The 12,407-nt window shown below is 37.5% G+C and overlaps 2 protein-coding genes across 4 annotated transcripts; both read right to left on the bottom strand.

The window, feature by feature from the left end:
• Positions 1 to 1,193: 1,193 nt before the first annotated feature.
• Positions 1,194 to 2,160, bottom strand: U11/U12-31K (RNA recognition motif and CCHC-type zinc finger domains containing protein). Its single transcript, XM_059576182.2, has one exon. The coding sequence runs from the start codon at positions 2,042 to 2,044 to the stop codon at positions 1,289 to 1,291; it is 756 nt and encodes a 251-aa protein (XP_059432165.1). The 5' UTR covers positions 2,045 to 2,160; the 3' UTR covers positions 1,194 to 1,288.
• Positions 2,161 to 3,453: 1,293 nt separating this feature from the next.
• LOC132165812 (uncharacterized) lies at positions 3,454 to 12,255 on the bottom strand. 3 transcript variants are annotated; one of them, XM_088511629.1, is made up of 11 exons: positions 11,879 to 12,255; positions 10,964 to 11,062; positions 10,406 to 10,875; positions 9,218 to 9,419; positions 8,106 to 8,264; positions 6,436 to 6,536; positions 6,061 to 6,129; positions 5,908 to 5,948; positions 4,905 to 5,008; positions 4,644 to 4,769; positions 3,454 to 3,751 (listed from the first exon to the last, which is right to left on the bottom strand). In XM_088511629.1, the coding sequence occupies exons 1-9, from the start codon at positions 12,044 to 12,046 to the stop codon at positions 4,929 to 4,931; spliced, it is 1,389 nt and encodes a 462-aa protein (XP_088367755.1). In that variant the 5' UTR covers positions 12,047 to 12,255; the 3' UTR covers positions 3,454 to 3,751; positions 4,644 to 4,769; positions 4,905 to 4,928. The 3 variants fall into 3 exon arrangements, with proteins under 3 accessions (XP_088367755.1, XP_088367758.1, XP_088367756.1); XM_088511632.1 differs by lacking the exons at positions 5,908 to 5,948; positions 6,061 to 6,129; positions 6,436 to 6,536; XM_088511630.1 differs by lacking the exons at positions 3,454 to 3,751; positions 4,644 to 4,769; positions 4,905 to 5,008; positions 6,061 to 6,129 and having other exon boundaries at positions 5,904 to 5,948.
• Between the last annotated feature and the right edge of the window lie 152 nt (positions 12,256 to 12,407).

Genomic DNA, 12,407 nt, shown 5'->3' with positions numbered 1-12,407 from the left:
AGGGTAAAACTTCTCTTGATTACTTTCTTTATGAGCTAATAGGTTATTTTTTGTACTCAAGTCATGATTACTCATCAGTAATTTCATGCAAATCAACAAAAATAATTGATGCAGTTAAAGCATTTTACCCATTGGACAAGAAGGCAATACTCTCACTAAGAGAAGGCTGTTCTCTAGGGGCTAATGAACTGAAGGATCATCTCAGATGATAAAACTTGTTAGTGTCTTTTGCTCTGCAGATAGCCATGGATTTGTTTCTTATCTGGTCTTAGTGGAGAGGAGATGATGGTGTTTACTGATGCTTTTCCAGAAACTGGTAATAGATTTTTTCTTTAACCCAGTAGAAAGTTAGTAAAGTTCTCATTTGGCTTGACTAGGAGTAATTACGGATTCCTGAAATTTTGAAGTTTTAAAAACTCTTCATCTCAGTACATATCAGAGAAAGTAATGAATTAATTTTTTTTGAAAGTTTTAGGATGGAGAGAATGACAGAAACTTCATTCAATACACAAAAGGATGTTGAATGTGGAACAAAGATCCACCTCAACAGTTTGTACTTGCATTTAAGTCATATATATGATACTCTAGATTCAGTTCTTTAATGTTGAATTGCTAGCAATTCGAACGGAAAATATAGAAGTCCATTAGCCCAGCACATGGGTAAACTGTCCAAAACTTTTTGAGACAAATTGTAGGCAATCCAACAATAAAATTATTGAGAATCTCTATTTTCGTATTCTTGCTCATAAACCTTGCAATGGGTGTTCCCTTTGCTTATTTCTATCAAGGACAATTAATGATGAAGATTGAAGAGCCACATTTCCAATGTTTGCTTCTTGTTTCAATCAATTATTAAGGTTCTGTTAGAAATTCTTCTTGTGCTGGGTAGAACCATCAAATTTAATCAATTTGTATCAAGCTTGAACCAAACATGAAACTGTCCTTTTATGCAGAGGAGGAGTAGAAGCTGTTGTCTTTGCAGCTCCTGTTCCCCCAACACAGGCACAGCTGACAAACCCACTGCACTGCAGGAGCTGCTAGAGGAGATTATGGGTGACCATGAAATGCTGGTAAAGAATAAATCCCCATGGCATATTGCTTTCTCTCTCTTCAGCAGATTAGATTGATTTGGTGGCAAAAGATCATTTACTTCTGCAGAATTGTAAGCAAATGCTATATATTGGGGCAAAAAATAGAACCAAAAAGAAGAAGATTGATGAAATTGATCTTCAAACAAAAATCTTACATTAAAAACTAGCCAAATAAATACAATCAAAACCCTAAATTGTCACTCATCCTCATCACCGCTCTCATCACTAAAATAGCTTGTTTTCTTGGCCTTCTTCGTCTTCTTTAGATCCCCATCGGTCTCGTCCATCGTCAACAACCGTTGGTCCGCCCCACTGTCCACCACCGACGCCCAATTATCATCGTCAAACGCCGGAGCATCTTCATCATCTAAACCCACCTCCTTCACTTGGGCGGCACCGCCCCGAGGCCTTTTGGGCACGGGCCGCTCCCGGGGGCCCAACTGGTTCTTGGGGCACTCGTAGGACAGGTGTCCCCCCTCCCCGCACTCGTAGCACCGGGACTTGTCCTTGTACTCGCGCTTCCGGATGAACTCCGGGGCTCGTCCGTTGTCGGAGGCGATGGAGGCAGAGACGGTGCGCCCGTTGAGGACCTTCCCGTGCATCTGACGCGACGCAGAGAGGGCGTCGGCGGCGGAGACGAACTGGATGAAGGCCACGCCCCTGCTGATGCGCGTGGCGCGGTCCTTGAGGACGGTGACGCGCGCGACCTTGCCGAAGGTGGAGAAGAGCGTGTGTAGATCGGAGTTTGTGAGCGCGTAGTCGAGGTTCGACACGTAGAGGGTCGACTTGGATGGAGCGAGTCCTCCCGATCCTCCTCCGCCGCCTTTGGGTTTGTTTCTGTGGGGTTTAGAGTCTGTTACGGCGGTGGATGTGGCGGCAGGATTTGAAGAAGAGGGATACCGGTAATAGAATGTTTCGTCGTCGTCGCTGTCGCTGTTATTGTTCCGCACCATCTTCGTTTTCACTGCTCTCCCTCTCTGTCACTCCGGCCTCCGCTGCGGATATCAAATTTCTGCGGATATCACACGAGTTTTTAATTAAAAAAAAGCATTTTTTTTTGGTAAGTAAAAAAAAAAAAAAAATGAAGCATATTTTAACCCGTGTATATATATATATATGGCGTGGTCCAGTCAGCATGGCGTGGCTGACTAGACTACGCCATGTCAGCAAAGATGGACGATGGAGGGACTTCAGCGCGCCGTGTAGAATTACTCATCTCGTCTTCATTTGGTCTGAAGGCTACTCTACTTGTTCTTAACGGCTCTATCTTCTGGTTATATTTTTCTTTTGAGCAACGGCTTCATCGTTTTTGGTTCTTTTAGTTTTTGGTTGGGATTGCTCCGAGGACTTTCTGTTTCAATACTCTCGCTTTTGGGCTAATTGTTCTTCCTCAGTGGCTAACCACGTAGGAAGAGGAAGAAGATGAACCCCACGTCGGGCTAAGTTTTCATCTGATGGGTCACTCAGGCCGCAAATGAACCAGTCTGTCCAACAACCCTCTTGATACTCGCTCGCTTAAACTTAATTTGAACCCGATTGGTAGTTGCAATATCTAACTCGTGAAAATAAAAATCCATTTGATTATCTTGACTTGTTCGACGAAACTCGATTAAAGCTTGCGAGCAAGCCCGTATTCACACATATGTTTGTTTTAGAGCGAATTACCATTTGATTTTGCTATTTCTTTCATTTCTTTTCTTTTCAATTTCTTTTTTTCTGAGTACTTTCAATGTGACTTGTTCCGTCAGTGAGATCGATCTCTTTTCACAAAAAGAGGATTGCACATGTATAGAGACGCCACCTAACAAAGCGGTAAAGTCTCTTGAGGGAATATTAAAAACTTCACATAAAGCTGATAAAGAATTCAACAAACCCTGGTGTATGCGCCATTAATGGCCTCTGAAACAATAAAAAACCTCTGGAACAAATCATTGCTTATTTAAAAAGAAAAAGAGAAAAATCATGGGCAACCATGATGTCAATGATGGTCATTTAAAGAAACCATCATCAAAGTTGAGAGAATAGCTGTGAAAATCATAGCTGTACTGTGCCCTGCTTCTTTGCCAACCCAAAGTTTGCTTCCACTGTGACTTGAACTTCCCCACCAATTGCCTCAAGGCATATGATCCATGGCAACAATCCAGTAATCTTCTTCTTTTGACACTCCCAAGTGTGACAGAAGGGCCAGAACTAGCAATTCTCTTCTTCAACTGCAAGAACTGGATCCTCCTCAAGCTGGAGATGCTTGACATCTTCATTGTTAGCTCCTTTCCCACCAACAGCTGTGTATTGTTTCAAGGAGAGCTTTGTGTATGGCTGGAAGCAATGAACTGCAAAGAGATTATATAGCCAAAAGAAAACATGAAGACTGCCTTTCTAGTGTCAATTTCTGTTGTCAGGTATCATATCTTTACATGTCACTCTCCCATTTGGCAGAGATAAGAATCATCACCATCAACAGCTCATCCACCTTTGCTTTACGACCATCCCTAGTCAGATTGGCCCCAGCTAGGGGAATTTGCATCTAGTGATGTAACATCAGTAGTGGTATTTGAGCACTCTTTAGAATGGATAGCCTTCAAAAAAGTTGCTACTGTTTGTCATTAGTGATCTTCCTTCTATTTTACTCAAAAATCCTGTGAACTTTCCCAAAAGCATCACTGAAAGAAAAAGGAGGATTAGATCTTATCTGATGAGGTAAATCTTTACACCGTCCACACCTAAATGAACAAGACCTGCCTGCTTAAACACTTTTTTTTTTTAAAAAAAAAAAAAAAAAACTTTTTGGCTTTTTATTGCAAGTTAGATCACATTTTTTTTTTATAGAAAAGGCCCATAAAAATGTGTAAATCATACGGAAGAGAGAGAGAGAGAAGGGGGAAAGATAGAATGCTACTTTGAGATGAATACAAAATTCTAAATAGGAAAGAAAAAAATATTATCTAAGGATGGTATAGAAAGAAGAGAAGTTAGACACAAACACTCGTGTAAATGAATAATGTTTTTTTACACAAAACACAAACAGACAGTCGTCTTCCTCCAAATGATTACTTCTTCAGACACAAAATCCTATGTTGGCATAGAAAACAGACACCTATTCTACCTAACAAACAAGGAGACAAATCACTACTGTACATGGACAGAATCCGAGGTGCGTAATTATTAGAATTAGTAAATAGGCTTCTTGTTGAACATGCAGAATTTTGGGTAAAAAATTATCAAAATTATTTCAACAAGGGATAGAGTGAAACACAGCTAAAAAATTTAAGGCTTGTTTAGGATTGCATTTGAGAGGCCTAAAAATGCGTTTAACACTAAAAAAGTTCGTTTGAAGAAAAAAATAGTCGTTTGGTAAAAAAATTAAAAGCGCTTTTAAGGGTCTAAAAAGCCTAAAAATTGTCAAAACGCACTTTTTGACAAAAACTTATAAATGAAACTTTTGCCAAAAAGTATTTTTTGACTTAAAAACTCTATTTTCAAATGCAATCCCAAACATGCTCATAATATGGTAATCATATTTAAAATATTTAAACAAGTTCGAGTTAGACATACCAAAAGTTCACTGGCATTTTAGACACTCTTTTCCTTCTGCGCTATCACACCCACACCATCACACTAGATTGCTAAAACTTCTGCTTCTACCAACGGAAACTCACAACCAAATGGAAATTTTGAGCCCTGGAAAGAATTTGATAGCAAAAATATTAACAAGAAGACCCTAAAACAAGTACTCAGAAAAACAAGTCTAGCAATCTTCCATGTATGAGCAAACAAGAACAGTTATACCGAAGTGTGTTGAATACAGGTTCTTACAGTAAACTAGCCAGCTATTGAGCACTAGCTAGTGGCACCATGCAATAGATGAGAGCCCCGAACATGAACGATGTAGAGGCACCAAATTCTCTCAGCAAGTTCACCTGGGAATACATCATATTTGATTTCTTGTATATTTTTAGCAATAAATTTCTCTTTCTGATAACTAAATCTTGAACATTGATTAGAGTCATCTATACTACTAAGGGATATGTCACAATTGTCCCCATAAAAACTTATAAGAATAAAAACATGTTTGCTCTGCATGTGTGTGGCCTAGCCTCCAGGGTCTATTACATCTACAGGTTTGATAAACTACTTCCAACTCTTATATGCTGAGAAGCTCAGCACCAATTTTTAGTGTTCGATTATTGACTTCCATGAATTGGAGCACATACTGTACAGACAAGCAATGAATGCAGTTCTTCCTATGGTATTAACAATATAAAATACTTTAAGGAATCTCTATATACATGACCTATTGACCTAAAATTCAAATCGACAACCAAGTCCAATACAGGTTGCAGACAATTTCCACTATCTCATTGTGCAAGGCTCAAGCTCACTGGAGTATGATAAAAATGTTATGCACAAAACTACTGAGGTTATCATGACTCAGTTTCAAACTTATAATTTTTCCCAGGAGACATGTAAAATATGTATGAGCAAAGCAACTATCAGGAGGTGGAAGCGTCCATGAGCACAAAGTGTCTCATCAAATCTACTTACTATATAACTATCACAATTTCAATGACCAAACAGTAGTCACATGCTAAGGTGATAAATATATACATATTTGTTATGATATCCTAAACACCAATAAACCTGCTGGCTATCACAACATCAATACCCTAACATTAAATTACATGCTGAGATGTTTAATCTTATAGATATTCATTACAAGAGTCCTAAACTATGACAAACTACAGAGGACAGCCAGATGTATCTCTATGAACAGCAGCGGGAGGGAAAAAAAAATGTGGGAGTCATTGAATATACTCACAGGTGTTGTGTTCCTTCATATCTTGAGTACAATTGCAGCATCTACATAACAGAATAAATACAAATTGCTAGAAGAAATGGAAGTATTGTTTCACAAGGATCAAACATATGGAAACACATTACAATAAGGAAAAGAGATACACAAATACAAAACCTCATTATCGAAAAATCTCCTCTGAATTGAGTCTCCACTTCGCTCAAGTACAATCTTAACAAGGGAGACCTGCGACGCTAGTTATTACCATCTTCAAATGCAAAGAAAGTGAACTGAAAACACTAGAAGGCTTCAAAAAAGTTTGCAGGGCTGTTTTAGAAGAGGTATCTGGATCCTATGGAAATAGAACTAGAGTCTCCTCAAATATGGAAATATCACCACAATTAAAATACACTCTAAATATTAGGCCCTTTGCAAAAGTTGTTCTAATTGGAAATCTGTCACTAATTCCAAGTCAATTCTTATAAAAATAAAATGAACTGGTACACATTTCATCTTGCATGCACACATTACATAGAAGAATCATTGGAGTACCAGAGTGGAATTGCAGCTGCTGCAAGGACAGGGGACATTTTCCATAATTCATGAAGTTGACCACCCAGCAGTCCAGTCAGATAGTCAAGAATGCCACTTTCCTGTTTTAAACCATGGAATTAACCATAAACAGTGATGTAAACAGTGGCCTCCAATGAACAGCTAAAACAAGAAGAGCATGTATAAGGAAAGAAGAATGATGAGTTAGAAGCTGGATGATTACAGCATTTACTTGCAAGAAGAAAACAACAAAATACAAATCCATCTAAGACGTAAATCATGACAAATCTGGATTCATTTTGCTTTGGCAAAACTTCCTTATTGCTTGTATAATGCACTTGTTTCATTACACAAACAGATAAACTATTCAGGAATTTGATCAGTAGAAAAAGATCCACGAGTTATTCTTATAGCAAACAATAACTTTCAAACCAAATTAGATAACCAATGAATATCGTGTATACAAATGTTATAAGCACAGAGAAATGTTCAGGCATAGTGGGCTTCTCTCCCTCTCTCTCTCTCTCTCTCTCTCTAAGTTGATGCATAGTTGGCATTATATGGTATTTCAAATTTGAAGCCTATTGAGGTTTTGCATAGTGGGTTTTCTAGAACAAATGCTTGCTATGGTTGAAAGGGCTACTGCAGACGCAGCTCAATATTCACACGACATGACAACTATCATAAGCAAAGGTGCAGCCATGCAGGCCTCCCTCCCTCCCAATTACACTTGACTTAGCAGAAGTCATTCTTAACCAGCACATTTATACAGATTTGCAAAAGATAGCTCCCAACTTTAGCCACCAAAACCTCAGGTAATCCTTACTGCCATAAGCAGGACAGTACCATCATGCACTAAGCTAAAAAGCTCCCTATACCTTAGGGCCTGCCTAAACCAGGCCAGCCTAAAGCATTCGGTCACTTTCCTTTTGGTGCTTCCTCAAGTCAGGCTTCCACTTCCTGTAAACATAAGCAAAGGTGACACCAATTTTCCTTGGGCAGGCATCCGTTGTCAAGACATTAGGCCCCCACTGAAGCAGGCTATTTGCCAATCAATGGCCTTGGGATTCTTTTTCAGAGGGCCTGGCCTGACGTTCCCTTCAATATGAAAATGACTTTGAAGTCACTCTACCTGAGCCCTTATGATGATAAATGTGTGCCTTAAGCGGTGAAGTTGAAATGTTAACATATCCTTACTAGCATTCATCAAATCTTGAAGTAACGATTAAGCTAATGAACGTATAACATTAAATTCCCAAAAAATTCTCAGATATTCTTGAACCTCATAGGATTTTAATGAAAAAAATATCAAAATTGGAAAATTAGCATAGGAGAAATGAAAGTTTGCATTAGTCTTGTTCAGCATATTTCTCTCAGATCAATCACAAAGTCAAGAAAAGTAGGCAGAATAGGCCATCTACCTCAAAGGAATTGATTCATGGAAGTAAAGGCCCATCCTATATATAGAAGATAGTGGATAAAGAATGTGAAGCTTTAAAAAACTGAATATAGTAGTAAAATGCCAGAACAAGATTAAGATTATTGACAAAATGCAAATACATTCCTAGAAACACATCTCAATAAGAATCAGCAGACTACAGAGTCATGTACCTTATTAAGATATGCATATCTATCTTTTACTTCAAACTTATCTCAAGTATAACAGATACCTTTGAATTAATCGAATTAAGGCTTTGAGATCTTCCCAAAACCAAGTTGCACAACTCATTATATTGCTCTAGGATAGTACGGGAATAATAAGAAACAGATGTGAAATGTTCAATTAGACAATTCCATCTGCTTGCAATGCATCCAAGTAACAAGAGCTCCTGCCTCAATAAAAAAGCAATGTATACATATAATCAGGAAAACATACTCTTAAAGGTTAGATCCATTTGCAAGTCTTGTAAAGCATTATCCATATACAACCCTATATGAACAAAATCGAGTTTGAACAAGCAAAGAGTAGCAGTCCCACATGGAACATTGAAACAATTTAATATGTTCTCATCCCTAATAAACCTAAATAAAGAAAGTGTGTACCATAACTTGATATTCTGATCACCTAATACATGTGAGGCAAGAACCTGTAGAATGGTGAATGCTTGTTTCCAATCTCATAACAAAATTAAAAAGCATACGCCCTGGGCTATACTTAATTGTATAGCCTCAAAGGCTAGCCTAGGGAGCAGGGGCGGAACTACCCTTGGGCTTGGGGGGTCCCCAGCCCCCCAAGCCAAGGGGTGGTCCCCCCAAATTTTTTTTTATTTTTTTTTAAATAACTTTAAAAGTTAGTTTTTGCACCCCCAGCCCCCACTGGCATGATTTTTTTTTTTTTTTTTTTTTTTTTTAATTTTGCCCCACCAACTAAATATTCTAGTTCCGCCACTGCTAGGGAACAATTGTACCTTGACGCATCTGGTGTAATTATGTATAACTACTAGTACCCAATTTAAATATAAAAAAATATGTATAATTTAGAAGCAAAGTGAGACTTGGATAGGTATAGGATCCTCAAAGACAAGCACCTCAACTACCTATGCATCCATTATGTCGGTGATTGGGCAATTTAAGCATCAATGATAGATTGGAGTTTTCTTTCTTCAACCATGCAATAAATTACATCACTGGGAAGCCCTTTCAGCTTTTCTGATGCAACTACATAGCAAGCATACATATGTGTGATAAAAATTGCTGGAGAAAAATAGAACATTTAACCAATCAACATTGAACTATGGAAAACATGTTTCTATAATTTGTTTCAAGAATTTAACCGACTTACAATTATTTCACTAGAATCATTCTCACTGCTTTTGGCTGAAATATTTAGCCCTTGAAAAACTTGTGTCCACTGAACCTTAGGAGCAGAAAATATCAAGCTAGCACCTGAGACTAATCTAACAGTTCTCTTATCAAGATAATATGAGAGACTCCTTGATTTCCAGTGTTTCCAGGTGATAAACTCCAGCAACAGTTCTACATTCCTGAATAAGAAAGTCAAATACATTCCATTCAGGCCTTACCAGTAAAGTCATGAAGATTTGTCCTGAGACTGACTCAATATTAACAAAAAATGTCAACAAACTACATACCATAAGGTAAGTTGATTAGCACGCAGCAAAAAATAAAATTCACATAAGAACTCTTGAATATCTTATGAAATAGGATTGACCATTTCTAATAGCAATAGGAACTGAAAGAGCAGTTCCAATTTTAGCATTGAATGAGTCTCTCAGCCATTTTCTGAAAGAATAAGGGCAAAAGTGTAGTAACTGTGAAACAGGTAAACATAAATGTAACTTCTCAGCACAGATGATGATGCCAACAGTTAAAGCTTAGATTTTATCAACTTTTATTTCTAGAATATAGTAAAGAAATTCAACATTCTGCAATATGAATGAGAACAGGCATGATCCACAATATGATCTGAACATATAGTTGTTAAAATTTCAGTCCAGAAAATTACTGACTATGTAATGGGTATTGCCCTGCTAAACCAAGATCTGATACATGAGAAAACATTTGTTACAAACATATTAACTCCCAACATATTTAAACCAAACATTAAAATCCTTGTCTACATACTAATTACAAGCTCCAAGTAATTCCCATTTCTATAGACCTAGCAAATGGAGGCATTTTCTTAAGCACCTATTTAAATGCTTCTAAACAGAAGCACTAACTAAACTAGCGAGAGATAAGGTTGTCCTTTTAAGAATTTGGTTGAGGAGGAACAGAAAATTGACTTTTTGTATCTCAACTTGAAATTTGCAATAATCAAATTGATTTTATAGGTCTACGGACCCGAGCACCACATGGAGTTTTATGAAGTTTAGTGGACTTCATAGCAACATAAAAAGAAAAAGAAAAAGGTTTAGCAATGGACTAAAGGGCATTTTCCGCCCGCAAAAATACTCTTCTTTTTTTTTTCTTCCCGTTCCTAGTCGTAAACAGAAAAGAAACAACTTACATTGGAGCATTTTCATTCTTTAGTTGTTCATTGAGTAAATTATTATCAGACTGACTGCTATGTCTGATGGCATTTGAGAGAATACTCAAGCCTGTCTCAACTGTTGATATGCAAGACACTGCACAACGCCTCTTCAAGATCTCTAGAACGGCATACTTTGTAAAATTATCACCAATGGATTTTTCAATCTTGTTAATTGAAGCAATGCTTGGGGATTGAATAACTAAATCCTTCCTGAAACCCCTGTCATCTGGAATCGAGATAAGTGATGTATTCTGCAGAGTCAACTTGTTCAGATATGCATTTAGGCAATCATGCTCTGTGTCTGATAGTTCATCAAGCTCCATCTCAATGACTGCAGTCAGAAAAGCTCTGAGATGTGAATCCCTCAAAGGTAAAGTTTGGATAAAATGTTCTAATACAAATCCTCGTGCCTTGGTCAGAGTAGCAGAAGTCAGATGTACAAGACCCTGTTTTTATACAACAAAGCAATCACATTGTCACAAAAATCTGATTAGTTCTAAAATCAAGGTACATAAACAAAATGCTATCCAAAACCTGAGGGAAAGAAGCATTGGAAGTCATTTCAGATAGAGCTGCATCAAGTTCCTCCACTGACTCCTGGTAAAAATCTGAGCTGCTCAAACGGCTAAACACCTAGACATTTTTTTAAAAAAATTATTGTTAAGAAGGTTACCCATTATTACCAGGAAAAAAAAAAACTGCAATTATGCTATCCCAACTGAAAGAAAAGGACTTGATGCATATCCTTATGTAAAAATCAAAAAGAAATATAAAGTTCAATTGGAAAAGAGATAACATATGTGAACGAATTACGCTATTAGTGGCAGCAGAAAAATCAGACATACATACACCCCATGATCGATACAATAAACACTATGTACCCTACTTAAAAATCAGCAATCTATAGCAAGTATCCCATCACCGAGAAACCAAAAAAGGGTTTATAAGATCAGGAGAGCATCATATACAGAAAAAAAACTTCTTACTGCTGTGCAATCAACTAATAGAAATATTAGAGCCGCGTTTTCTTTAAGAAAGTCTCAAAGTAAAAAGAATATCTTTTTATCTCCCTAGAGCTAGTGGAAATCCAAAGAACAGCATAAATACAAATGTACACAAATAAAAGTAATTAAAAAAATAAGGAGCCAATTAACATCTTACCACTAACATAATTTCTCTCATGATAATACGTTCATACACTTCGTAGAGGCTAAATTAAATTTTTGAATTTTTTTTTCCTATCATTCTTATAATTGGAAAATTCGATTCTGGAATATTTAGTCACAATGAATGTGGAAAAAAAAAAAGGCTAGGAAACCCAGAAACTCGCCTCATATGCCTAATCATCAAATCTCAATATCTAAGAGATTCCTAGTGATATTCCATAAAACCAACAATCCAACAACATAACACACACACAGGCACACACTCACGCATATATATACTGACATTTTCAAAGAAGAGGCCCCACTGAAAGGCTTTCTTGATGTTTTGGGGATCCCAGTGGGCAAGACGACCAGAGGATTGATACCCAGATGTCAGAATCAGTATATCTACGAACCCTTTTGTCAGTTTCACCATTTCCTCCAAGGCAATGTCTGGGTGGTTCCAGCCCATCTTTCCCAGTGATAATACTTGGTTTTAGATTCTCTGATGCGCGAAAAAATTACCTCAAACTAGTGGACCAGTGAAGAAAGGCCCAGTCTGAGTCTGGATGATTGGTTGGATTTGGAAGGTAAAGCAGCTGTGGAGAAAAAAATGCACGGAGAAAATAGAAGGGCTACATGTAGTAATACGGCGTCTGCTGGAGGCTTCCTGGTTTTCCCGCTCTCAACAATGGTCTCAACTCTCAAGTTGCTTACTTTTTACCTCCTTTTACTCAAGGTTGAGAGTAATTGGATATTTAATTTTTTAAAAACTATACTTTATCTCATAATTATTTTAAAACAGACTTAATTAACTTTTAAATCAATCCTCC

Source organism: Corylus avellana, chromosome 11 (assembly GCF_965113065.1).
Source record: "Corylus avellana chromosome 11, dhCorAvel1.hap1.2, whole genome shotgun sequence".
Classification (NCBI taxonomy): Eukaryota; Viridiplantae; Streptophyta; class Magnoliopsida; order Fagales; family Betulaceae; genus Corylus; species Corylus avellana.
Note: the sequence above shows the minus strand (reverse complement) of the source record. Positions and strands in the feature narration are given on the sequence as shown.